Below are 27,115 nucleotides of genomic sequence, written 5' to 3'. Positions count from 1 at the left end.
AGGACGTTATGTGGTGCATGACTATTGATGTTTTCAACAAGCCTGGAATGAACACCCTGGAACATAAATCTTCAGTTATTTATATGATGATTTCCTTAAGATAAAGGTCTAGAACTGAAATTCTAGAACCAATGGGGAGGAACTTATTGCCAAATCACCCTCCAGAAATTTTACACCATCTTGCTCTCTAATCAGCATATAACCAGTTCTAAATGTTCAATGACCTCACTCTCCACAGGAGTCTCTAGATCTCTTTGGACACCCAGTGTTTTTACAACCACCAGAGTTAAGCTGGTCTCACCTCTCGGCAGCAGCAGTGGCTGCAGCGTTCATGGCAAAGTGTCGAATGGTGCTCTCCTCCAGATACTTCTGCTCCCACTTGGTCATGTCAGCCTCCAGGGCCAGGATCCGCTCCTCCTTCTCCCTCACCAGTTCTAGGAGGGCTGGGGCATTGTATTCTGGCATGTTGGCTGGCTGGCCATTTCCATGTTTCTGGACAAGTAGGAGAAATAACATCTTGATGCTCAAAATGGGCTATAAAGTAGAACATATAAATGATGTCTGCATGGTTATTCACACAGAACACACACATCAATTCATGGTTTTATGGACTGAACTGTGTCTCCCAAAAAGATATGTGGAAGGGAAGTCCTAACTCTTGTACCTGTGAGTATGACCTTATTTTGGGAAATAGGGTTTTTCTTCACAGATGTTACCAGCTACGTTAATGAGTTCATATTAGAGAAGGGTGGGTCCTAGACCTAATCGCTTCTTCGTGGTATCTTACAAAAGGGGAGAACAGGCACACAGAGGAACTCAGACACTATGTGAAGATACATCGATAAGCCAAGGAATTCCAAGACGTGTCCAGAGCTACCAGAAGCTGGAAAAGACAAAAAACGCTTGTTCCCTAGAACTGAAAGAGAGAATGCAGTCTTGACGACGACCTGAGTTCAGACTCCTAGCCTCCAGAACTAAGAGAAATAATTTGTTCTTTAGAGCCATTTACTTTGTGGCATTTTTTGGGAAACTAAGACAATGGTCCACCCAGATACTGTGGGACATCCGTATACATTATCACCGCTCTGCCCCGTTCTCTCTCGCATGTGTAAACTGACCTCAGTGCATCCTAACTCTCAGACTCCTGTATCTCATTTAATTCTCATTGAAACTCTGCAAAACAGACAACATTATCCCAATTTTACACGAGAGAGAACTAAGGTTCAGAGAGCTTAAATAAATTGCTCAAGGTCTCTCAGCTAATCACCAGTAGGGTCAGGATTCCAACCCGAGTCTGTCTGGCTACATAGCTCAACGTCTTTGCAGGATAAGAGGTGGCATGTCCGATATACTACAGTTGATTTATACCAAAGGCAAGAACAGGAACTAAGGTTTGACTTCCTGGTCTAGGCTAATTTCTCCAGAGTTCAAAGAAGTGATTTCAGTTCTGTTTGTTTCCCCTGAGGCTGGGAGATAACATGTAAAGGCAACAGACGTGGGAGTGACATGGCTTAACACATGTGCTCTTCCAGCTGTGACGTTCCCATCTGTACCACAGAGATATTAATACCTGCCCCTTGAATGCCTGTTAGGAGAATCAAATAAGATAATGTCTATGAAAGCATTTGATAAACTTTAAAGCGCTGAACAAAGTAAAATGCTACCTGAACACCTCTAATGCAAGTTAGGCTCACTTCCAGCACATTCTTTTCATCTGTGTCAGTGAAGGCGGAAATAAAACAGCAGCTGTCTTGTTTGAGGAGTTCCTGGGCAGTGCAAACAGTTAACGTGCACACCTGCTAACCGAAAGGTTGGAGGTTTGGGTCCAGCCGGAGGCACTTCAGAAGAAAAGGCCTTGCAATCTACTTTCCAAAAATCAGTCACTGAAAACCCGATGGAGCACAGTTCTACTCTGGCACACATGAGGTCGCCATGAGTTAGAATCTACTTCATGGCAGCTGGTTAGGTTTGGTTTTGGGGTCTTCTCTGAACTACTATCTGAGAATCTTTAGATTTCAGATTTTTTTTTTTTTTTAATTCAGGTATAGACTTTCCTCTAAACAACACGGCTTAGAAGACTATGGGTTATGAGGAGGTTCTGACTTCAGGCCAGAGGCAGAGACAGGCTGTCTTAGGGTCAGGAGCCCCAGTCCCGGTCCGAGCCAGGCTCCCTGGTACCCATGGGGAGAATGATTTCATCACAGATATTCTATGTCCTGGGACACACTTTCCCTCCTGTTTTCCAGAGATTACAAATTTTAAATGCAGAGCTGGTTGCAAGGTGAGAGGTATCTGAATGTCTTATCCTAGATTAAGAAAAGAATGTTGAATTACCTAGAACAACAGCTGGGCAGTTGAGCTGCACTGACGGAATCTAATCCTACCACAGAGACCAAATGAGCCCCCAGGCTTTCTGTAAACTGTATGTTTCTATTCAGTTTTTCAAAGCTGCACATCCAAATTATTCTAGTATTCCCATGACTGACTTTCAAGCGAGAATTCAGAAGGCACACATCTGTCTGACCTGTACAGGAAGTCACCGCCCCCACCTGGCCAGGCACATGGACTCGAGCAGGAAGACAAATGAACCAGTCCATCCCAAGGAGAAGCTCCCCTATTTTTAGAAGTTTTCCAAGAAAAAGCTTCCATGGCCTCTCTAAGCTGCCATCTATGCGTCTCAGTTTCTATCTTAATGCCTCGTGTTGCCATCTAAGCTGGCTTATTTTTGCAGAATCCTTTGGCCTCACACAAGATCATGACAACTCCTCCCAGGCCCCCTAATGCAGGCCATGAGGAGTTATCTAAATACATGCATCGACTTCAACATTCAAGCTACAGAGACAGCATGGTCTAATGTGTAAGTGGGCTAGCCAGAAAAACAGACTGAGGGTAGTCAGGGAGGCTGCTGCTGCCCGTTCAGTGAGCCGGCAAACACTGACTGAGCACGTACCATGTGCTGGAGGTAGAGACAACAGTGAACAACACAGAGAAAATACTGTGCCCTCATTAGCTACGTGATCCTGGGGTCTCCTAAGGTCTTTGTGCCTCAGTGTCCTCCTCAAGAACGTTCTCGCCTCCCCTCATCTACCTCATGGGACTACTGTGCAAGTTAAGACATGCAAACATTATTTTGAGCTCTTTGTAAAAAAAGGTAAAGTTGTGAATTCTTAAAAATGTCAATTTCCTCACTCCTTTATTTTTATTTCTCTTTCACTTCCCTCCCAGTTTCTAATGAAGCCGGACGTGTTACACTTCACCTCCCCAGCAGAGAAAAACTTACTTATAATAACAAGAACCTGTTAGCTGAGAGCTTCCCTTTCCTGGCAGACCTACTGTCCTGACCTGTCTTTCCCCTTCCCCCTCCCTCAATCTGCTATACTATGTCACCTTTCAGTGGGAATGGAAACGATGGGGTAAGGGAGGAATTCGGGAGTCTTCAAATGACTCTGAAGATGATGGCAGTAAGAATGAGTAAGAACAATGTTACTCCTCCTTCATCAATTTCTAAGTGTCAGGCGCTGCGATAAGCCCTTTGTGCAGGTTTTTCTTATTTAAAGTTATGGGGTAAGTATAATTTAATGCCCCCATTTTATAGACAAGAAAGTTGAGGCTCAGAAAGATTATTTGCCCAAGATCATCATTTTTCTGTAGGAGGAGGTGGGATTCAATGCGGGTTGGTTTGACCCTGGAGCCTGTGCTCTGAATCAGTACACAATTCTAGGCCATTCTGTTCATCACCAGTCTACTGACTCCTCTGGAAGGTTCCAGAGCATCTCTCAGGACTAACTGGAGCTCACTTGGGGTTCTAGTCGATAGAGGGGCTTAGTGGAGGGGCGCTGTGCCCTGGTGTCAGTCTGAAGGGAAGAGCTCTTGGGAAGGATGTTGATTCAACAAGTGCTCTAAGCTACAGTCTCAAAAGTCTGTTCAGAACGATACCTCATGGGACGTGACAAGGCAGTGTGGTCTCATTCCTTGGCTGAGGGTGGAGATGAGGAGGGTCTTTGCTATAGTGTGACCTCAACATACTCTCTAGAGGGTTCACGTGGGCAGATAATAAGTGCCTCACTGACATGGGGTGAAGGAGCAGGGTGTGGCATGGGCTGCGGAAGCCTCTCCTGAGGCTACCCCTGTCCAAGCCAAGAAGTGGCAGGCAGATGTATGAGCTGTGCACCAGGGAGTGAGGCGGGAGGCAGATCAGAGAGGCCTCGGATACTCCTTCTTGGGGCCTCTGTGCTGGCCACACCAGTCATGGGGTCCAGATCTTGTATCCAGGTGGACTTGAGTTTGGCCAAACTTAACCCCCACGGAACTTGTTAGAAAACTCAGTTTTCTGGTAACCTTTTTTTTGGTAATAACATTTTTACCTTTTCTGGCTATAAAATAATGTATGCTCACTGAAAACATTAGAAAATAAAGAAGTACTAAAGGAAAAAACAAAAAATAATACCCATCATTTTAATGAGCAGGCAAGAGTATCAGAAAAATCTCCAAGTGTATTTCCTATCATCAGAGATAGATTAAAACTCTCATAAAGAAACAAAACTGTAACATTATTTTTAAGGAAATGCTCAGCATCAAAGTTTTGTATAACTCTAAAGACTGTCTTCCCCTCCTGGGCCTTGTGTCAGCCACAGACAGCTGAGACTGCCTGCTATCAGCTCCACATTCAAAATTCAAGCACAGTAATTTCCCCAGAGTGCCCCAACTCTGAAGCAATCCATTCTCCACTGGTGTGCTTAAATCTGTCTGCAGTGTGGAAGCACAGCAGGAATGTAGTGTTTGTGGGTCTGAGGAAGTGATGTGTGTGAGCATGTCTGGGTCTGAGGTGCATACAGTGAACTCTCCTCTGTGGCAAGTTAGATAGTTTCAAATGATTCTAATGTCATATTTCTTCTTCTTGATTCAGAGGGAGGATAATGAGTTGAGTCTGGTTTCACAGCACTTAAAATAGAAGATCCAAGGATAAGTAATCTAACCGTAGGGGGTGGATGGCATATTAACTGTAAAAGAACACTCTTTTGCTCTTAGTATTGAGATGGGTCTACTATGTCAGCCAAAGATCTGTCAGTATCTACTGTGTTCTCAGCATTGTACCAGGCACCAAAGAAGCCTTGCCCTCAAGGGTCTGGGGGTTTCAGGTCTCAGCAACTGAGCAACAGAGAACAGCTGAAGGGTATAAGTAACTTAGTGCCAGGGTATGTGGCACAGGTTATAAGAATATCAGGAGTTCAGAGAGGTCCACCCCCTTTCTTACCAGGTATCTACTAAGCCAAGATGGTGGGATGTTAGGGTGGGTTTCTTAATTTTCTGGGCAATCTCATTAATACCCCCTTGTCCACCAGCCAGGCACCCATATTCAGAGGGAACTAAAAGCACCCGCGATATGAAAGCTTGTATGCTTTCAAGTATTTTCAAGTGTTGCAACCACAACCACTATGCCCTGTTCAGTAGGTAATTCCACAGAGCCCTGCTGGTATGTCTCTGGTATCCCAATTTAGAGCATGCCCTTCTTCAGCTGCACAAGGCTTTGCCCACCATGCTGGATGGTGACACATGAGCCCAAGCTCACTCTGGGGCCCAGCCCAGTGCAGCCACACATCAGACCTGCAGAACCTCTGCCCTTGCTGAGGCACACATGAGTCCTGGACTGGGACATTTTACTCTGTGTATTTTCGTAGCTGAGTTACACTAACAGCTGTGACCAGCAGAGGAGTGGCGGAAGGAATAACTTATGGCCAATACGATTTCCTAGGGGGGTCTTCTTGAACCCCTTTCCTCTCCTCTACCTCTAAAAACTCACTGATCATCATGTCTTATGAATTTCACCCCCTTCCAATTAACTAGTTGCCGTCAAGTCAATTTGGACTCATGGTGATCCCACGTGTGTCAGAGTAGCTCTGGGTTTTCAATGGCTGATTTTCAAAAGCAGATTGTCTGGCCTTTCCTCCAAGGTGCCTCTGGGTAGACTCAAACCTCTAAGCTTTTGGTTAGCAGCCAAAAGCATTAGCTGTTGGACTCCCTTCACCCCCTTAAAAACACCAAAATCTAACCCATTGCCACTGAGTTGATTCCAACTCACCACCTTAGTAGCTCTTAAATCTATCTCCTCCCTAGATTCCCACTGTACCTACAACCCTGGTCCAGAGTAAAGGCCTTCAGGCTGGCCTCCCTGACTGCAACATCCGCCCCTCCAGACTGTGATACGACCACAGGGCTCCTTCCCAGATCCTTTGTACCACATTTCTTTCCAGCTTAAAACCCTAGTTTTTAGCTCTCTGTTGACTACAGGAAAAAGTCCAATCTCTCACCTTGACCAAAGCCCTCCACACACTGGCCTCTGCCTCCGGGCCAGCCACCACATCGGGCGCACATGCCCGGGATAACTTCACCCATTGGTCCTGAGCCTGCCATGCTGTTTCCCACCTCCCACCCAAATCCCAGGCAACTGCTCCAAGTCCAGCTCAAATGCCCTCCTGTGTGAAGCTGTCTAAAGCCCTGTACCCTTCCCCATCCCCGAGTCAGCTATGACCTTCTGTCTGTGAGGATGCTGGTTACTCCACAGTGCGTAGACTGCCTGTCTCCTCTGCTGAGGTATGTGCTGGCTGACCCAGGTCTTCAGGGCAGAGTGCAGTGCCTGGCACACAGCAGGTATCCCTATGTCTGGGGATGAACGTGTCTGGTTCATCAGTCTACCCGACCTGGCCCTTACCTGCTGGGTTCTCAGTGCATCCAGCTCTCTCTCCAGCCAGGTGCGCAGTCTCCGCTCCATTTGTTCTCGCTTCTCACATGCAGACTGCAGCTGGGTCAGGGCCTGTTGCAGCTTCTCAACTTTCTCCACGTATACTTGCTTCTCTCGTAACTGAGCCAAGAAGAGTAAAAAAGAGCATGGAGCTTAGACCGGTGGCGGTGGGGTCAGATTAACTGGAGGTTCCGTTGAAACTACACGAGCACATACCCATCCTATTCCTGTATCTCAGGTGTGTTGGGACAAAAAAGATTCAGAAAACGGCCATCAGGTATACCTATGATGGCTGGGATGCCTGGAATTTAAGACCTACTAGGGCACTTTCGGTAATTTATTTCGTACGACTCTGAGTTCAATGCTCGGTTACTGCTTAATAATTAGAACATTTTCAGGCTTTGGAAATGCAGTTAATAAAGGGTTCTTAATATCGAGAAGAAATGCTTACTCTGCAACGTTAAAGGAAAAACCCAGAATCAAAGATTATATACAATATTATCACAACTGCATAAACATATTATCACAATTGCATAAAGATATATTCATAAAAAAGGCTAGAAAGAAATCTTAAACCATTAACTGTGATTTTCCATGTGGCAGAATAGTAATTTCTATCATCTTTATGCTTTTCTGTATTTTTCAAATTTTCTACGCTAAATATAAATTACTATGATGATGGAGAAATTATGCATATGTATCCATCTGTGTATCAGTAAGTGTAAAATTTTCTTATTATAGATATTTATGGAGTAATTTTCCCCTAAAGATTTCAGAGGACTTTACAGCTGAGTAATTGACAACCTAGTTGAAGTGACAGGAAGGAAATCATGAACACTCAAACAGCACAATAACTGAGGAAAGAGAAATTAAGGTTAAAATGATTTGTGTAAATGTCCTATCAGGTAAGAATTTAGGGTTGTGACCAATGATTTCAAAATTTTACCCGCAGACTTTCCAATTAGGAGTTTGGCCCATGTTCATAAATCCTAGGCATATTTCTCCTTTCTGGGAATTGGCTAGTGCCAAAAACTCAGGCTGGGGCATTTACATGATCTGGTTCTGGATGAGAAGACACCGGATGCTATGTCCTGTCATTCTGCACTTGGGCGTGCAGAGGCCTTACGGGTGACTCAGATCCTGAGTTCAACCTGTGGTTACATGGGCACACCGGAACACGTTAGTGACTCACGAGGTTGCTGCTCCGTGAGGTTTCTGACTTAGCAGGCAGCACTGCCGTGAGCTGTGTCTACATCTCATCCTATGTCACTGCAATGAAAAAGAGGCACTTCTGGTGACCTTTCAAGGAGGGACAGTGACTTTACAGCCTTTTTTAAACCTGCTCTTGGGATCGGTTTTCATCTGCCCCTTTCAGTCATTGTACTTTTGACTATGTGGTTCGATTTAATAGGCATTTGAGGACCTATGAGGTGTAGGCCACTGTGCTAGAGGCCTAATTCAGTCAAATATTTTTGAGCACATTCATCCACCACTTAGCATGTTTTACACTGCATTAGTTTTCTGGGTGTCCGTCCACTAGAACGTGAGCACCGTGAGACTGTCTCTTGTTCTCTGCTGAGCCCCCAATGCCTGGAACAGTGCCTGGCATCCAACAGGCACTCAGTAAGATTTGCTAAACTAATAGATTAATATTATCTCTACTCAACTGCAAGATCCTTGAAGGTATGGGTTTGTCTCATTCAGCACTGTACCAACCTTAAGTCTGGCAAGGAGTATGCAACGGTGAGAATGATCAGCAATATCAGCCATGTCAGTTAATATCTGTGGAGCGCTGCCACGCCCAACATCGTGCTTTAGTTCTATTATCTCACTCAATCCTTCCAGTAACAGTAAGAGGTAAAATCTTATTATCTCCATTTTAGAGACAAGAAAGGTGAGGACTGAAAAGGTTAAGGTCACACAGCTGAAAGTCATGGAGCCAGGGTTCTAATTAACAGCAGCCTGGCCCTGGGGCCCGTGCTCTTGGCCACCACAGTAAGTTATGGCAGGCACTGAACTAAGACCCTTCGAAAGAACCTGCAGTAAGAGCAAGGAGTGACACGGAAATCAGATCTAGGAGAGACATCTTAGAAAGGCTACGTTCAAGAAAGAAAGTTTCATCTAAGTCTAATGACAAGAAGTTATCATAGGCAAATCCATAATGCTGATTACAAAGAACCTATCTTCAAGGAGCTCGCAACTAACTTCTACTATAAAAGAAACCTTAGAACTGAAAGACTTTTTAACAATTAAAATTTTCCTTCACTCCACATGGAGCTTGAGCCTCAATAAATGATTTCAGTGATGATGATAATAAAGAGTCCTGGCCGCCCTTCCCCAAAGCAGGCCACCTGTCCTTAAGGGGTTAAGGTCACTTTCTGTGATGAGTGTTTCATCTTTAATGAGTTCCTTAGTCATAAAAAGAAAGATACTCTGGAGCTGTTGCTCGGACCTTCATTCTAGTATTAAAATCTTGGCTTTTACCCAGTACTTACCAGGTTTAACAGGCTTCAAATGGACAAGGATCTCATTTGCTGAACTATCTTTCCCTTTAGCTACTTTATCCTTGAAGTTTGGTGATACAATCTAGTCACCCAGTATCAGGAGATACTGTCTGAAGGGGTAGACTTTTTTTTTTCAAGAACAATTAGGTTATTAACAATAGTGATTTCTGTGTGCCAAACACCAAGGTAAGTACCTTACATAGATTATCTCATGTAAGTCTCTTTCAGACTTTGAGCTTCTACTTTCCACAATGGATCCTGCTCAGGCCAGCCCCCTACAACAACACAGAGGTGCCTGCCTATCGCTACACAAAGCTGGAAGGTGTCTACTCAGCTAGACTGCTCCTCCTTTTCTGCCATGGTGCCTGTAGCCTGAATCCCCCTATACTGGGCCTCAGAAATGGTCATTCTAATCCCAAGGTCAGGCTTAAAGGAAAGGTCTACCTGGAAAAAAATTTAAAGGGTTGATGTCATCAGAAACTACTAAACCAGTAATGCTTGAGATCATAATGGGATCAAAATTTCCTGGGTTGGGGGAAGGGGGTCTCTGCATGGCTCAGTCAGCTTCTAGAAATTGGTCCCAGGTCTGCTGAATGCCAGGCCCACTGCATCCCCATCAGATCTTTGCCTATTTCTATGCAACCAAGAGCCCAAAGACACAGCAACTGAACTATTCTGAAAAAATTTTAATCTCTGTGTTCTACAGGCACCAGTAGATTCCAATCCTTCCATTTATTTCCAGCCCTGGACACTCACCAACCAATGGGCTGTAGGCTGGGTTTCAGGCTGAAAGTAAGCTCTTTGCTGATGGTGTTCACATGTGCCTTTCATACTTTGCCTGGCTCTGGGTTGGATGAATGCTATTTTTATTAATTTTCATTTGGGAGGTTTCCCACATTCCTCCCGCCTCTCAACTCCTTGGAATTGGCTCTGGTTAAGGTAGCAGGGTTAGGAAAACAGAATGAAGGCACCATGGGCTCTGCCTCTGCCCACCGGAGCCTGGTCTCACCTCTTCTTCCAGCTTGATGACCTTGGCCTGGGCGTTGCTCAGAGCCTGGTCCAGGATCTCGATGTGCCTCCGCTGGTCCTCACTAGCAGTCCGTACCGCCGCCAACTCCATTTCTAGCTTCTCCTTCTCCCTCAAGAATTCTTTGTCTAGAAGGGAGACAATAACAAAACTACCTCTATCAGAAAGGGCTCACCCTCTGGACTCGTGGCCAGGCTACCCCTGGCAAGGATTAAAAAAAAAAAGCATGCAAATAGTAGAGGACTGAATTACTGCTTTTGCTTCCTCTTAAGTGGTGGTGTGTGAGGTAAGGATTTTCTCAAAACCACTGTTAACTCCAGATACATTCCAGGCCACAGTTCCAGGGATGAATCGTACACAAAGAACCAGTGACCCTATATTCACAGTAACTGATTTCTGTACAATGATTATTTTAAGGCTTCAAATTAATCTTGCATCTACTATTTCATTTTATGCTCACAACCTCCCCTACTTCTATCTTCCAAAAATGTGATGAAAAGGCAGATAATAATATTCTCATTCACAGAAAAACCAACCAAGCAATATTAATAATTCATTCATAGGAAAATCAACCAAGGTCCAGAGGGTTAAGCTCTTTGTGTAAGCCCAGACAGCAGAGGGGAGCCTCAAGCCCAGGCCTCTGATCTCCGGCTGGGACCTCTTCCCATGTGACCTGGCCCTACATCTCCTCCTAGTCCTGTTGAAGAGGGGAAAGGGACAACGCAATGCTTTGGATTTAGGAAAACTGCTTCTCTCCCGTTCAACAGGAGCATAACTGATGGCGATCACTGTCTGTTTTCATGTGGGACTCCAAGGCCAGCGTGCACTCAAGCACTGCCACGCTGCCTTCCCAGACACACTTATAGACAGTTTTAGCTTAAACAGGCAGGGATGGGCATTTTTTTTTTTTTTTTTACTGAAAACATTTTTTTCCTATTACAAAAGCAATACATGTTCCTTGAAAAAGTAAATTAGAATACTGAGATAAGTCGTTTATGATATGGAAAACTCGAATGAGCTTAACGTGTAAGAGTACAGGATTGGTTAAATAAACAATTATAAACCTTACAACAGAATAGGATGCAGCCATTAAAAGTACATGAGAGAATATTAGTGACATGGAAAAAACCTTTATTATTAAATGGGAGAAAAGCTGGTTGTAAAACTTCTGTATAACACTATCCTATATTTGTAAAACACGAGGAATATAACTACAATGACAACAGTTAGAAATGGATTTCTCTGTGCCTATACCATTCAAATGCTACACTGCACGTTCCCTCAATCCTCCTAGCAAATCACAATGAAACACAGAGACCCAAAGTCTGGAAACTACATTAGCATGCTAACAGTGGTTTCATTCATTCATTATTTCCTCCTATAGTCATTCATCAATTTAACAAATAGTTATGAAACATTAAATGCCGGCACTCTGGGCACTGGGGCAACAGAAAGAATACTGCGCTTAAGGGGCAGAACGTGTGGTTTTGAATAAAGGGCATACAAATGAAAAAACATTTTAAGGCTGCAAAAATCAGATAACACAATTTTAGGGCTGAAAGGGGTCTTAGGAAACACCCAGTTCTACCCCCTTCTATCTATGGGTGAGGAAATGAAAGCTCAGGAGTGAAAACACTTGTCCAAGTTTTCACCGCCAGCTGGGGCAGAGCCAGGGCCAGAATCCGGGTGTCCTGAGGTCCCACAATGGTGTCCTTCCTGCCTGACTGCACTGTCCTTGCACTGTGATGGTATGTCGATAGGACCAGAGTGCAATGGAATAGCTTCTGAATCGACAGACAGACTGAAAGAGCAGGACTGTAAAGCTAAATAGTGGTTGTGAAACCTAGAAACAATGGCATCCTCTGGAAACAAAATAAGGCCACCAAGTAATGGACTGAGCACTACTTCTAGGCTCATTATGCCCCGACTGGCCGCCCCACTTCTCCTTTGCAGTGGCATTTTCTTCCTTCCCAAATCATGGAGAACAGGCACGCAAGAAGCCTAAGCCAATGGGTCAGTAGCAGCCCACTGGCTCTGTGCCCCATCATCCACAGCCCTGAACGGATCACAGCATTTCACTCTTTCTGTACAACACCACTGAAGTTTGAGCACCAGCTTCTTGGGTGTGGACAGCATCGCAATGGGCATGGTGCCCACTGGTCTCGTCCAGGCGCTGGAGGGCACCCAGGAGCTACCAAGCAGACTTGTTGTGAACGAAGCACTGGTTTCATAGCTTCTATCTGGTTATCAGCCAAAGCAGAAGAGTTCTCTTTGTTAGGGCAGCCGAGTACAATTTCAATTGCAAGCAGTAAAATGATAAACTCAGCTCAAGACTACAAGCCAAAACCAGAGCTTCTTGTGTTTTTGCAAATTTATGATCACAATTATTGCTATGACACAATGACAGGTATTTAGAAAGGATTCTGAATGAACAAATACTACCACCACTACCACCCCCCTGACCCCTGGGTTCCAGCATTTGCTATTTCCTTGACAAGCAGTCTCGTATTATGGTTAAAGAGTGAACTTTAGCATCAGAAAGGCCTGGATTAAATCCTAGCTTCACCACTTTCCAGCTATGAGGCCTTGGACAAAGTATTTAACCTCTCTGAGCCTCAGCTCCCTCATCTGTAAAATGGGAATGAAAACATCTACATCATATACTGTGTGATGACTCTGTTAATAAAAATGATGCATAACAGAAAAGGACCTGAATACCTAGGATTTGATCTGTTTTGGTCATTACTGATCCCCTGGGTCCAGAATGTTGTTGAATGAATGAATGAGTCTCTAGTGTGTCCCAAGTTCAACATCAAGTGAGCAATAAATGGTAACTCTTACTAGCTGTTAGGTACTCAGTCTCCTTGTTCTCACCTAACAGCCTTTGTTATCCAGCTGTCCTCTCAGCCTTCGAACCCACTGCTCACTTAGATGGCTGGTACTGACATGCACGTCCCCTGGACCCCTCCTTGCCCACGCTTCCCGAACGCCACAGGACAAGGTAGATATTGGATGAAGTGGTCATTAACTCTGGAATGTTTTGCAGGCCTCTGAAATTCATGAGTCAAAAAGCTTCTGCTCTGAATTTGGTGACCTTAGTTATCAGGCCGTAGTAATGTCACTTAGAACTCACTCACCCTGGCTTAAAACTCCTTGTCACTCGTAGGAAGCAATGCTCTCGATTATAAAGTTTTAACACAATGTTCACGATAATAGTGACAGTGACAGTAATAACAATACCTGCTAACATTTGCTGAATAAGTACTGTGTTCCAGGAACTGAAGCCCATTACTTACATTATTCCCCTTAATTCTAAGTTTTCTATATGAGGTAGTGACCATTATTTATCTATTTCCCAGCTGAGGAAAATGAGACTAAGAAAGGAAAAGTAACTGGCCCAAGAAATGACCCTCATCAATGGTACAGCCAGAACTTGCATTTGCATTTCTCAAACGCAACGTGCAGGATAACATAAGCAGACAGTAGAGAAGAGCCCCGTTACAGCTTACCGTTGCAGAGATTTAAGACTGTCACAGGTCATATCATGTTTCTTAAAACTCAGCAGTTACATTCATACGTATATTCATTTAACAAATATTACTTCAGCATCTACTACAGAGTATTGCTTAAAAGTGTGACTCTGGAATTAGACTGTCTGGGTTCATATCTGGCTCTACCTCTTGTGGTTTTGTGAAACTGGAAGTAAGCTAACCTCTCTGGGCCTCTGTTTCCTCACCATTAAAGCAAGGATCACCACAGTATTTCAAAAAGACATATAGGAAGAGCCCGCTAAATGTCAACTATGATAACATGGGGGTTACTGTTGTTGTTCCAGGAAGTGTTATAAATTCAGGGACTACAAGGTAAATCAAACAACAGCAGCAACAAAAAAACTTGAGTTGATTCCGACTCGTGGTGGCAAGGTGAATAGGGTGTAGCGTTTTGCTCTCAATTTGGTGGGAAGAAAGCCAAGGGAATAGCAAAAGCAATGTGACAATTTGTCCTAACGATGCTTGCACGGGAACTATGAGAACACAGAAAGGGCATCTAATTCAGGCCCAGGGCGAGGAGGATGGCTATCAATTCAGTGAGCCTATAAGGTAGGGTAACTGTGCTCCCTAACTCCCTGGAGATGCCAGGACTTGTGTGTCAGACTCAGTCTAAAAACTCATCCTTTAGGAGATACCAAGGGAGAGTCCATGGGTAAAACCACCTCCTAGAAGGTCCCTTCAGTTTTTTATTAACTAAGCCCCATGCTGACTTTTTGGCTGGGCTCCAATGTGTATACTGAGAATTCCTAGAACAGACAAGTTGACACAAGAGAATTCTTGCCCAGAATGGTCTGTTTACTCAGTGGATATGAATTACCCTGAATGGAGTAGAGCAGGGAGTTGTTTACCCTCCTGGCTCTAAGCCCATTTACACAGAAGGATGTCTGCTCAAACACTGTTTACTCTCGAAACCACAGCCATGGCCTAGGTTTTGTAGTCAGGCCAACCTGGTTTATTTCTGGCACCCTCACACACCCATTCACCTTGGGCATGTGACTTCACCTCTGAGACTCAACCTCCTGAAATGGAACTAATGAGATCTGCTATGCAGAACCACAGGGCTTGGCACATAGTAGATGCTTGACAAATAACAAGAGCTAACATACATTTTTGCTGAGAGCTTACCATGTCCCAGGCAAGAGCTTCACAATGCAACATCACTTAATGCTCACAACAAAAAAATTTTTTTTAATTTTATTGTGTTTTAAGTGAAAGTTTACAAATCAAGTCAGTCTCTTATATAAAAATTTATGTACACCTTGCTATATAGTCCTAGTTGCTCTCCCACTAATGAGACAGCACACTCCTTCTCTCAACCCTCTATTTCTGCGTCCATTCAGCCAGCTTCTGTCTCCCTCTGCCTTCTCACCTCCCCTCCAGACAGGAGCTGCCCACATAGTCTCATGTGTCTACTTGATCCAAAAAGCTCACTCCTCACCAGTATCATTTTCTATCCTATAGTCTAGTCCAATCCCTGTCTGAAGAGTTGGCTTTGGGAATGATTCCTGTCTTGGGCTAACAGAAGGTCTGGGGACCATGACCTCTGGGGTCCTTCTAGTCTCAATCAGACCATTAAGTCTGGTCTTTTTATGAGAATTTGAGGTCTGCATCCCACTGCTCTCCTTTTCCCTCAGGGGTTTTCTGTTGTGTTCCCTATCAGGGCAGTCATGGATTGTAGCTGGGCACCACCTAGTTCTTCTGGTCTCAGGCTAATGTAGTCTCTGGTTTATGTGGCCCTTTCCGTCTCCTGGGCCCATAATTACCTTGTGTTTTTGGTGTTCTTCAAAGTGGGCTGATACCCATTGATGCATCTTAGATGGCAACTTGCTAGCATTTAAGACCCCAGACGCTACTCTCCAAAGTGGGATGCAGAATGTTTTCTTAATAGATTTTATTACACCAACTGACCTAGATGTCCCCTGAAACCGTGGTTCCCCAAACCCCTGATATGCTGGCCTTTGAAGAATTTGGTTTATTCAGGAAACTGCTTTTGGTTTAGTCCAGTTGTGGTGACCTCTCCTGTATTGAGTGTTGTCTTTCCCTTCACTTAAAATAGTTCTAGCTACTATCTAATTAGTGAATAACCCTCTCTCTCTTTCCCTCCCTCCCACTCTCATAACCATCAAAGAATATTTTCTTCTCTGTTTAAACTATTTCTTGAGTTCTCATAATAGTGGTCTCACAATATTTGTTCTTTTACAACTGAGTAATTCACTCAGCATTATACCTTCCAGATTCCTCCATGTTATGAAATGTTTCACGGATTCATCATTGTTCTTTATCAATGGGTAACATTCCATTGTGTGAATATACCATAATTTATCCATTCATCCAGTGATGGGCACCTTGGTTGCTTCCATCTTTTTGCTGTTGTAAACAGTGCACAAACGAACATGGGTGTGCATGTATCTGTTCGTGTAAAGGCTCGTATTTCTCTAGGATATATTCCGAGGACTGGGATTGCTGGATCGTATGGTAGTTCTATTTCTAGCTTTTTAAGGAAGCCCCAAATCAATTTCCCAGGTGGTTGTACCATTTTACATTCCCACCAGCAGTGTATAAGTGTTCCAGTCTCTCCACAACGTCTCCAACATTTATTATTTTGTGTTTTTTGGATGAATGCCAGCCTTGTTGGAGTGAGATGCAATCTCATTGTAGTTTTGATTTGCATTTCTCTAATGGCTAATGATCATGAGCATTTCCTCATGTATCTGTTAGCTACCTGAATGTCATCTTTAGTGAAGTGCCTTGTTCATATCCTTTGCCCACTTTTTAATTGGGATGTCTTTTTGTTGTTGAGTTTTTGCAGTAACATGTAGATTTTAGAGATCTGACGCTGATCAGACATGTCATAGCTAAAAACTTTTCCCCAGTCTGTAGGTAATCTTTTTACTCTTTTGGTGAAGTCTTTGGATGAGCATAGGTGTTTGACTTTCAGGAGCTCCCAGTTATCTAGTTTCTCTTCTGGTGTTTGTGCATTGTTAGTAATGTTTTGTATGTTGTTTATGCCATGTATTAGGGCTCCTAGCGTTGTCCCTATTTTTTCTTCCATGATCTTTATCGTTTTAGATTTTATATTTAGGTCTTTTATCCATTTTAAGTTCGTTTCTGTGCATGGTGTGAGGTATGGGTCTTGTTTCATTTTTTTTGCAGATGGATGTCCAGTTATGCCTGCACCATTTGTTAAAGAGACTGTCTTTTCCCCATTTAACTGACTTTGGGCCTTTGTCAAATATCACCTGCTCATATGTGGATGGATTTACGTCTGGATTCTTAGTTCTGTTCCATTGGTCTATGTATCTGTTGTTGTACCAGTACCAGGCTGTTTTGGCCACTGTCGTGGTATAATAGGTTCTAATATTAGGTGGTGTGAAGCCTCCCACTTTGTTCTTCTTTTTCAGTAATGCTTTACTTATCTGGAGCCTCTTTCCCTTCCAAATGAAGTTAGTGATTTGTTGCTCCAACTCATTAAAAAATGTTGTTGGAATTTGGATTGGAATTGCACTGTATCTATAGATTGCTTTTGGTAGAATAGACTTTTTTACAATGTTAAATCTTTCTATCCATGAGCAAGGTATGTTTTTCCATTTATGTAGGTCTCTTTTCGTTTCTTGCAGTAGTGTCTTGTAGTTTTCTTTGTATAGGCCAAGTATTTTGTCTTCTTGGGGCTACTATAAATGGCATTAATTTGGTGATTTCCTCTTCAATGTTCTCTTTGTTGGTGTAGAGGAATCCAACTGATTTTTGTATGTTTATCTTGTATCCCGATACTCTGCTGAACTCTTCTATTAGGTTCAGTAGTTTTCTTGAGGATTCTTTAGGGTTTTCTGTGTATAAGATCATGTCGACTGCAAATATACTTCTACATCTTCCTTACCAATCTGGGCGCCCTTTATTTCTTTATCTACCCTAATTGCTCTGGCTAGGACCTCCAGCACAACGTTGAATAAAAGTGGTGATAAAGGGCATTCTTGCCTGGTTCCCGTTCTCAAGTGGAATCTTTTTAGACTCTCCATTTAGGATGATGTTGGCTGTTCGCTTTGTATAAACGCCCTTTATTATGCTGAAGAATTTTCCTTCTATTCCTATTTTGCTCAGCATTTCTATCATGCATGGGTGTTAGACTTTGTCAAATGCCTTTTCTGCATCAGTTGATAAGATCACGTGGTTCTTGTCTTTTGTTTTATTTATATGATGAATTACATTAATTGTTTTTCTAATGTTGAACCATCCCTGCATACCTGGTATGAATCCCACTTGGTCATGGTGAATTATTTTTTTTGATATGTTGTTGAATTCTACTGGCTAGAATTTTGTTGAGGATTTTTCCATCTAAGTTCATGAGGGATATAGGTCTGTAATTTTCTTTTTTTGTGGTGTATTTACCTGGTTTTGGTATCAGGGATTTGCTGGCTTCACAGAATGAGTTTGGGAGTATTCCATCTTTTTCTATGCTCTGAAATACCTTTAGTAATAGTGGTGTTAACTCTTCTCTGCAAGTTTGGTAGAACTCTCCAGTCACAACAGTTTTGACAAATAAGAAAACTGAAGCAAAATGCATTATGATATATACACAAGATCAAATGGTAGTTGTTTTTGTGCCTCTACCTATAGGTTAGTCTCCTTGCTTTGACAGAAGAGCGCAAGTGGATAGAAACTGGAAATGGCCCCAAGAGTTCAAAGATACTCCTTTTCTATCTTCACCTTCTCCTCTGCCAGTTCTGGGTAAGGTTTAAAGTGGACAGTCTGTTGAAACGGTCTCTGAGATTGTGATTTGAACACTAAGCTGAACTGCTGGTTGAAGTGCAGAATGGCGGACTCCAGTAACCCCTGTGTAGAAATACCAAGGGTGGGGTGTGTGCAAGGGGCCTGGCGGGGGGGTGTCTGCTGTGCTGTTTTTTTTAATTCAGTGGTCCAACTTACAGCTGGCACTCACACGGAGAGCAAGCTGTGACCTGGTCCTTCTCAAAGGGAATTATTTCCAGGCCTCTCCTGATATAATGGGTTTTTGATGAATTTTCCCTGAGTCTGATATAGCTGAAGGGACAAGGAACTCCAGCTGCTGCCGGCTTTACCGAGGAGTGACTAATTCCTGAAATGCCTGGTAGGTAAAAAGACAGGTGTTCTCCCTCCTCATTTCTCTCAGCTGAAAGCAAGATTTGACCTTTAAAAGGCTAGCTGTCTGTGGTTTAAATCTACCCTGGAGATTACGTGTGTATCAAGGCATAGAAACAGACCAAGCTACATCTGTTCAAGCTCCAAGTCCCATCTGCCCACATAGCGATGCACAACCAGCTCATTTTTGCATCTGGTTCCCGACCATCAAGTATCTCCCCTGCACATCTCAGGGAAGACCCTCTTGACTTGGATGTGGGAGGAGTGGGTGGTGGTGACAGGAGCTAAAAGTAGAGGAAAAGGTTTAATTCAAAAACCTTTTCTCAAATGCTCATGACTGAAAATCTCATTTTTGATACATGAGACTGATTAGAAGTACAGTCTCTGGGACTGAGACAAAAGTCCCATGACTCTCTGAATGAAGAGCGCTTAAAGGACATTACCAGAGTAGAGGCTACAGACAAAGGAGGAGGCTGTGTAGGGAGGCTGAGGGGAGACCTGGCTGACAGTATGCCGGCCCTCTGTGTACCACAGTGGAGTCTCTGCATCCAGCACAGGAGGTTCATGGGGAGAGGCCCGCCAAGAGATAAATGCTTCCTAAGTTGAAATTCTCTGTGGGAGTAGATAACTTTCCTGTATCTGCCTAACCAACAACGCTTTTGAAAGAGCTGTACTCCATCCCCAGGAGTAAGTTCTGACAAGCAGCCATGTCTGCAATATAAAGCCCTTCCCATCTGCTCCTACCCATCACTCTGGGTTGGCAGTTGATCAACCCAAAAGGCCCACCAGATGTGAGGTAGGCCAATCAGATGCTCTCATTTGGGAGTCTGTAAGTGGGAGCCTGGAAGAGGCAGTGATCTTGAAGTGGGGATGTAACCTAGCTCCTAGCATGTGGGGCCATATTGGAGCATGTGCTTAGGAGAAACAGAACGCCACTCTGCAGAAAATGAAGAATCAAGCAGGTGTACACAGAAAGGTGGATCTGTCCCTGGCAAGAGAGGGAAACAGATCAACACAAACAATCAGAGCCTCCCTAAATACACACTTTTCCTTGTTTCTCACAGATGTTCCAGACCTGGCCCCAAGCCCTGGGGACCTCTGAATGTGGACCCCACCACACATGCATATATACTTAAAATATAGTCCTCTATTTAGGGGTTGAGGAGCCCTGTTAGCACAGTGGTTAACCACTCAGCTGCTAACCGAAAGGTTGGCAGTTCAAACCCACCGGTGGCTCTGCGGGGGAAAGATATGGCAGTCTGGTTCCATAAAGATCACAGCCTTGGAAACACTATGGGGCAGTTCTACTCTGTCCTATAGGGTCATTATCGGAATTGACTCAACAGCAACGGTTTTTTTTTGGGGGGGGGGGCGGTTGGAGGGACTTAAGCTAGCTCAGAGAATTTTCTTTTTTATAACAAAAAGATCACTAAGACACTGTCTCTTCTTTCTTTATACCTCTACTCCCTTCTCCACACAAAAAGGAAATTGGTATTTTGGTAACACCTTAGAACAATGCTGGCCAATTGTGGCAATGTGGCAATCCTGGTAGCTAGAAATTTCTCTGCAGTGCTGCTGAAAATGGACTCCCTCTGATGAAAAGATGTCCAAATTACTGTTTCCCATATCATCTCTCCTGTTTCTTCTTCCTCAAGAATCCTTCAGTCCTGAGTTCCCTGGCACCGTATCTTGCAATACTGAACAGATGTCGAAAAGATTCTATCCCAAAGGTCCGCTATAGTTCATGGAGTAACTGAAGAGTCAGATTCATTTGGCAGTCCTGTTGACACCAAAGGTAATTTCTTTTTTCTGTGGCTGGGGGAGTAGAAAGACTGTAGGAAGGTATTTCATTAACTCCACTATCTGCAAAACTTTTTAGGTTCATTCTGCCTCAAAGATACTCCATACTCAGGGGCCCACTCTTAACATCTGCCCTCACCCCAGTCTGACAGTCAAACTGATGAACCCAGAAAGAGACCGCAAAAATATAATCCAAACAGAGTACTGTTTACTTAAGAGTGATCTATTCACATAAGACTCATGAGATGCAAAACATGAAAGATGATCTCCCTTAAAAAGTCTTACTCATTAATTCAGAAACGGAGAAATAATACAATACACAGCAGACCCCACAAGCTGCTGATTTTTTTGCCCAGAGTTTCTGAGGTAAGGAACCTTTTAATTTCAGAAAAGGGTCCCCAGTTTTATATCATTCCTGTCCTACAGTGCAGGTTGCCATGGTTTCACCAGGCACCTAAGACATAGGTTGTGAGCGGGTGGTTAAGTAGGTGAATTAAACACAGGAACAATCTGGTGAGGGTTTGCTTTTTAAATGGTTGAAGGAGAGGAGTTTTTAAATGTGTACTGTGATAAGGAAAATTAAGAACAGCAGTTCAAACCAAATCGCATTCTGCAGAGGCCTGGGAGAGGGAAAGCAGGGGGTGAGAGAAGGGCTGTTCAGGCAAAGGAGGAGGGAGGTCCTGAGCTCTACGCTCCTGACTCAACCAGAAACTTCTTCAGCCCTCATTCATGTGTTGTATATACTGGGCTTCCGAGTAAGCTTTCTTTTGAACAGGAGTTTTGAGTTTGAAAACCACTGGTTCAGACATTGAAAAAGCAATTAAGATTTGTGAAAACGGTTGCTGTTAAAATGCAGGAAACGAATCTCTTGGAGAGGGGAACAAACTTGGGAAAGTGAGGCAAAGTCTAAAGTATGAAAGGGTTTTTCAAATTTTGTTACCAAAGTTTAAAAGGAAAATAGAAATATTCCCTCTTATATAGGAAAAAAAAAAATTTTTTTTTTTTTTAATATAGTACAATGGTAGTCCCGGTGGCACAACGGTTAAGCACTCGGCTGAGAACTTTTCGGTTAGCAGTTTGAAAGGTGAGCAGTTTGAACCCACTGATGGCTCTGGGGGAGAAAAGACCTGGCGATCTGCTCCCAAAACCTGCTGCTGCTGGGTCAACTCTGACTCATAGCGACCCTACAGGACAGAGTAGAACCGCCCATAATAAGGTTCCAAGGCTGTAATCTTTGCAGAAGCAGGCTGACACATCTTTCTTCCACGGAATGGCTGGTGGGTTTAAGCCACTGACCTTTTAATTAGCAGCCAAGTGCTTAACCACTGGGCCACCAGAACTCCTCCTGTAAAGATTACAGCCTAGGAAACCCTATGGGGCAGTTCTACTCTGTCACATGGGGTCACTATGAGTTGAAATTGACTTGATGGCACCTAACAACAACATGATATCAAAATTAGTCTAAAATAGTAGTTAGTTCTCAAGGCCTACCCTAAAGGCTAAGGAGCCCTGGTGGTGCAATGGTTAAGTGGCACACAACACCACCACCCTAAAATTGCCACCCTTTGTAAAGCTTTTTTTTTTTGATTCCTTCAACAAAAGAGATCTCTCTAGCATCTCAGAAGCCCTGTGCCACTCTTTTTTGGGGGGCAGGGACGGGTATTTTTCTTAAGAGTGCTTACCACATCCTGTCTTGTATTCCAGGTACAGTGGCTGATGTCTGCCGATTTTATCCTTCCTACTGCGCTGTAAGCTCTTTGAGAACAGGTACTGACCCTTCCTTCAGTGTTTCTAAACCATTCTACCTTTATGAGATTTTAAGAATCTAAGACAGTACAAGTGTCCAATATGTGAAGAGATACGACAAGTTTGGACAAGGCTTAGTGAATAAGAGGATGTAGTCGGAAACCCTGGTGGCGTAGAGTTTAAGTGCTATGGCTGCTAACCAAGAGGTCGGCTGTTCCAATCCGCCAGGGGCTCCCTGGAAACTCTATGGTGCAGCTCTATGTCCTATAGGGTCCCTATGAGTCGGAATCGACTCGAAGGCAGTGGTTTTTTTTTTTTAGTTGATATACAATCAATTCTAATTCAGTCTTTAAAGTTTAAAAATGATCTCATAGATCATTTTCAAACACTTATCACTGGAGAGCAGGAAAATCTAACCACAGAATCTTCTACTGGTCTAATGCAGGAAAATATTAACATTTTGGTCTTAACATATTTATTATATTTTGTTATTTGATCTACTGTTTTATTTATTGCTCTTTAATGTCTAGACCTCCAACTGAGTTTGTAAGACATCTCAGGTGTGATTTGGTAAAATGTGTATTTGAATATCCACAAAAGCTCTCTTAAATATAATTTTCTTAAGTCTAGTTATTCTTCATATTGCATTTTAACTCTAGATATTATACTTATACACTTAGGTATAATTCCAGTCTTTTTATTTACCTAATTGTATTACATTGGAGCCCTGGTGGCTCAGTGATTAGTCAGGCTGCTATCCAAAAGGTCTGCACTTGGAATCTACCAACCGCTCCGTGGAAACCCTATGGGGCAGTTCTACTCCATCCTACAGGGTTGCTATGTGTTGGAATCAACTCCATGGCAATGGGTTCGGTTTTGGTTAATTGCATTAAATATGCTGCAAATTTGCTTGACTGAATATACACCCATTCATTCAGCTTAGCTTCCAAAATGTACTGTTCAACCTTCCACTTTATTTTGTTTTACCTGAAATAAAAATATACTGCTGCTTCTATATCACTGCTGGCAGCATAATAAATTAGACAATGAACTAATAATGCCACATAAATATAGGGTACACAGGCCATTTGATTTTGACTATGCACATATTCATGAATCAATTATAAGCCAAACTTTAAGACATAAACTTTCTCTAACCATCGCGGAACAGAAGTCCTTTTTTTGCCTTCTTTTTTCTTAATGCAGGAACTGTTGAATTGGTATGTTTTGCTGTGTATATTTTCAATAACAAACAAACAAAAAAAAGATATGCAACTGACAATTTTACTACTGGGTCTGACAATCTAAGACTGTACCAAACAATTTGGCTCCCTATGTAGAAAACAACCATAAAATCTGGATATAATACAAAAAACAATGACCTGAAGGTACTGAAAGTGAACATAAGCAGACAGACTGAGTAGGGGGGTGCCAGCTCATTTGGGAAGGGAAATGAAAAGCTATTCAAGCTCTGCACGTTCTCTACCTTGATTGTGGTGGTTGCTAAATCTGTGCATTTTACTGTATGTAAATAATACATTAATTAAAATATATACATACACACATATAGAAATATATATACATATACATATGTACATGGAAAGCCTGGTGGCGTAGTGGTTAAGTGCTACGGCTGCTAACCAAAAGGTCAGCAGTTCGAATCCTCCAGGTGCTCCTTGGAAACTCTATGGGGCAGTTCTACTTTGTCCTGTAGGGTCGCTATGAGTCAGAATTGACTCGACGGCAGTGGGCCTATGTGTACATATAAAGCTATGATTTTTAAATGATCCTTCTGAATGGCAGATAGGGCTTGACACAAAGCCTGGCCCAAAGACAGAAGTTAATGGGGGGGCGGAGGGGGCGGGGCGGGGAGTTGTTACCTCAGGAGAAAGAAGTGGTTCATGGCAGGACTGATCAGGGAGCAATGTGTTGCCTGCAATTGCATTTTCTCCCTTCCTTTAACTTCTGCAACCACTTCCGTCATCATTTCTATTCACTTGCTTTGAACAGACCCTTTTCTTCTTTTCCTTCTACCAAACCACAGTCTTTGTAAGCAAAAAGAAAATTAGTAGCAGATGCAAGCTTATTTTTAATGGTCTCAGACCAAACTTTCTGGACTTAAAACAAACACTTTGTCTTCTCAAAGTTCTCTGATTCCATCAAGATACAACCGTACGCTCTCACTACAATTCAGGAACCAAAAGAAATTTCAAAACTAATTTTAAGAAACAACACTAAAATTACTCATTGTATTCTGCTGACTTTTTTTATTATCCAAACACAAAAAGTTTAATTTTCACAAACATTTTGAGACAACTTCTTTTTAGACTCTAAGTTCTATTCTGATCTCAGCAAAAAAAAAAAAAGAAATCCTCTTTTTTTTTTTTTTGGTATCTGAAGAGGATATACTGGATTATCAAACAAAGCTTTTTATTACAACAGAATGTTAATTCCAGTAGCTAGAATTCACTTGAGGAGACCTGAAAACATTGTTATTAAGTCACAGTACTGGGCTAAAGAATTTGCAGCCAAACACGGTTTCTAGCATAATAACTATGTCTTGTTATTGTCCAGGATTCTTCTCAAGTAAAAATGTAAAGTCTTCAGTCACTCTCTGAGCCGACAGAAATGATCTTTTGGAGAAGGGGAAGGAAAAAAATAAGAAAAAGAAGGTCCCAATTCTAGTCGTGGTTTAACCATTAAACTCCTACGGGCCGTTGGGTAAACCATTTGATTGCTCTTGGTTATGGTTTCTTCTGCCTGAAGCAGGGCATTTGTGCCACCCAGGGACTTAACATAGGGTGTTAGGGGAGTGTACGAAAAGCCAGTTGGCACCATGTGTGCGGAGCAAACCTGTGCTCCTTAGGGTTTTCAATGGCTGATTTTTTCAGAAGCAGATCACCAGGCCTTTCTTCCATGGCACCTCTAGGTGGACCTCCAAACTTTCTGGTGGCATCTCCAAATTTTGTTAGCAGCCAAGCGCACCACAAAAGAAAGGGCTAACACTGTCTCAGGGAGATTTCCCTGAGGAACTGTCATTTAATTTTAGCTTAGACCTGAAGGTAGATTTCCCAGTTGTGGGAACCTAGGGGAAGCAAGGGTTCTCTGGCGCCACACAGGATGCAAATGAATTTCAACACGTTTCTCAGTCTGTGTTTACTCAGTCCACATAGCTATGCAGCACAGGAAATGTGGACTGTAAAAAAGTTTCACACGGCAACTCTTCTGTTTTTAAGATACTTGGTTCTTCAAACTCCTAACAGGGATGCCAAATGAATAAATACTTTAAAAATCAACAACATGAAAATCACAACCCATGGCCACTCACAGAGACCAGATATTAATACACGGCCCAGCCAGTTCCTCAATCAGCTCTGGTTTTTTAAGCATGGAAAATCAGGGTCTAAATTGGGTGACCTGCATTTTCACACTTGGAGAGGAGATCTGACTGAGCATAAACAGATGCCCTGCAGCCTGCGTGCTCCTCTGGTTGTCATGCAGGTTTGAAGTTTCTCAGCGCTGCTGCCTGTCAAGGCTGATCAAGTGGGCTTAAGCACTCACATCCTCTGCTTCCCAAACCCAGCAAGGCTCGCTCGCTCGGTAAGCCCTGCAGGTTTTCCTTGGGAACTCAGCCCATTCCTCCACCATGAAAACCGGCAGATCCTTTCGGAGAATGGGAGTGCTGATGCAGGGAGAAGTGTTGTAGAATAAACTGATTTTATCAAGGCTTCTTCGCATTTCCTATCACTGGTTATCCCTCGTGGTTCTGTTGGCTGAGTTAGATTTATTCCTCTGTTCCTTCACAGGAGGTGAGGGGAGACGAAGCACCTGACTTCAGGTTACTGAGCATGTTAGTGAGAGAACAGGAATTAGAAGATGTAGCAATTGGTCCAAGACTAGTTGCTTGAGCCTGGGCCTACAGAACCTTTGATTTTTCATAAGTGCACAATCCTAATAAATGTAGTGGTCACCTTTAAGGAGAATCGGGTCATTCAGGGCAAGACAATTTTCTTGATCTAAATGACGTCATCATTATAGGATTCATGGATGCTGCTGAATTCCATCCCCTTTGCCCATGCCACTGCCCTGGGGGGTCTGGCATGGTCTATGGACTGGTCAGTGTGGGCATCTGGCCAGCTGCTACAAAAACCTTTATATACCACAACCAGCTCTCACCTCCAACCTATCCACATCAGAGTAATGAAGAAGGTGTCCAGGAAACTGAAAACCAACTGTAGTAATATCACCTTTCTACTACTGTTCTTGATATATCATTAAAGATTCCCCTTACCTGGATATCCTTCTAGTTGAAATAAAGGAAGGAGGGAAGGAGAAAGGTAAAGGAAGAAATTTGATAGTGGAGATGGTTATACAACATGGTGAATGTAACTAATGCCACTGAATTATACATGGAAAAATGGTAGAAATGGCAAATGTTTTGTTATATACACAGTCATGAGCCGCTTAACATCCACGATACACTCTGTGAGACAGGACGTTATGTGATTTGGACGCTGTGCGCACACCATATTACGTACTTACCAAAGCTATATGGGATACTGTACCCGTTAAAAACCTGCTGCTGTTGAGTTGATTCCGACTCATAGCAACCCTACAGGACACAGGAGAACTG

The 27,115-nt window shown here is 43.1% G+C and overlaps 1 protein-coding gene across 4 annotated transcripts in view; it reads right to left on the bottom strand.

Moving 5' to 3' along the window:
- The window catches only part of AMOTL1 (angiomotin like 1), a 157,727-nt gene that overhangs the window by 20,597 nt on the left and 110,015 nt on the right, over positions 1 to 27,115 (bottom strand). For 3 of the 4 annotated variants that reach the window (XM_023554729.2, XM_023554728.2, XM_023554727.2), the window contains 3 exons: positions 10,253 to 10,398; positions 6,710 to 6,859; positions 302 to 534 (listed from right to left, as the gene is read on the bottom strand). In XM_023554729.2, the coding sequence (XP_023410497.2) occupies positions 302 to 534; positions 6,710 to 6,859; positions 10,253 to 10,398 (529 nt within the window). The remainder of the gene's footprint in view (positions 1 to 301; positions 535 to 6,709; positions 6,860 to 10,252; positions 10,399 to 27,115) is intronic. The other variant, XM_010595397.3, reaches the window with a different exon arrangement.

Source organism: Loxodonta africana, chromosome 7 (assembly GCF_030014295.1).
Source record: "Loxodonta africana isolate mLoxAfr1 chromosome 7, mLoxAfr1.hap2, whole genome shotgun sequence".
Classification (NCBI taxonomy): Eukaryota; Metazoa; Chordata; class Mammalia; order Proboscidea; family Elephantidae; genus Loxodonta; species Loxodonta africana.
The sequence above is the reverse complement of the archived record's forward strand: the minus strand, read 5'-3'. Positions and strand labels throughout refer to the sequence as shown.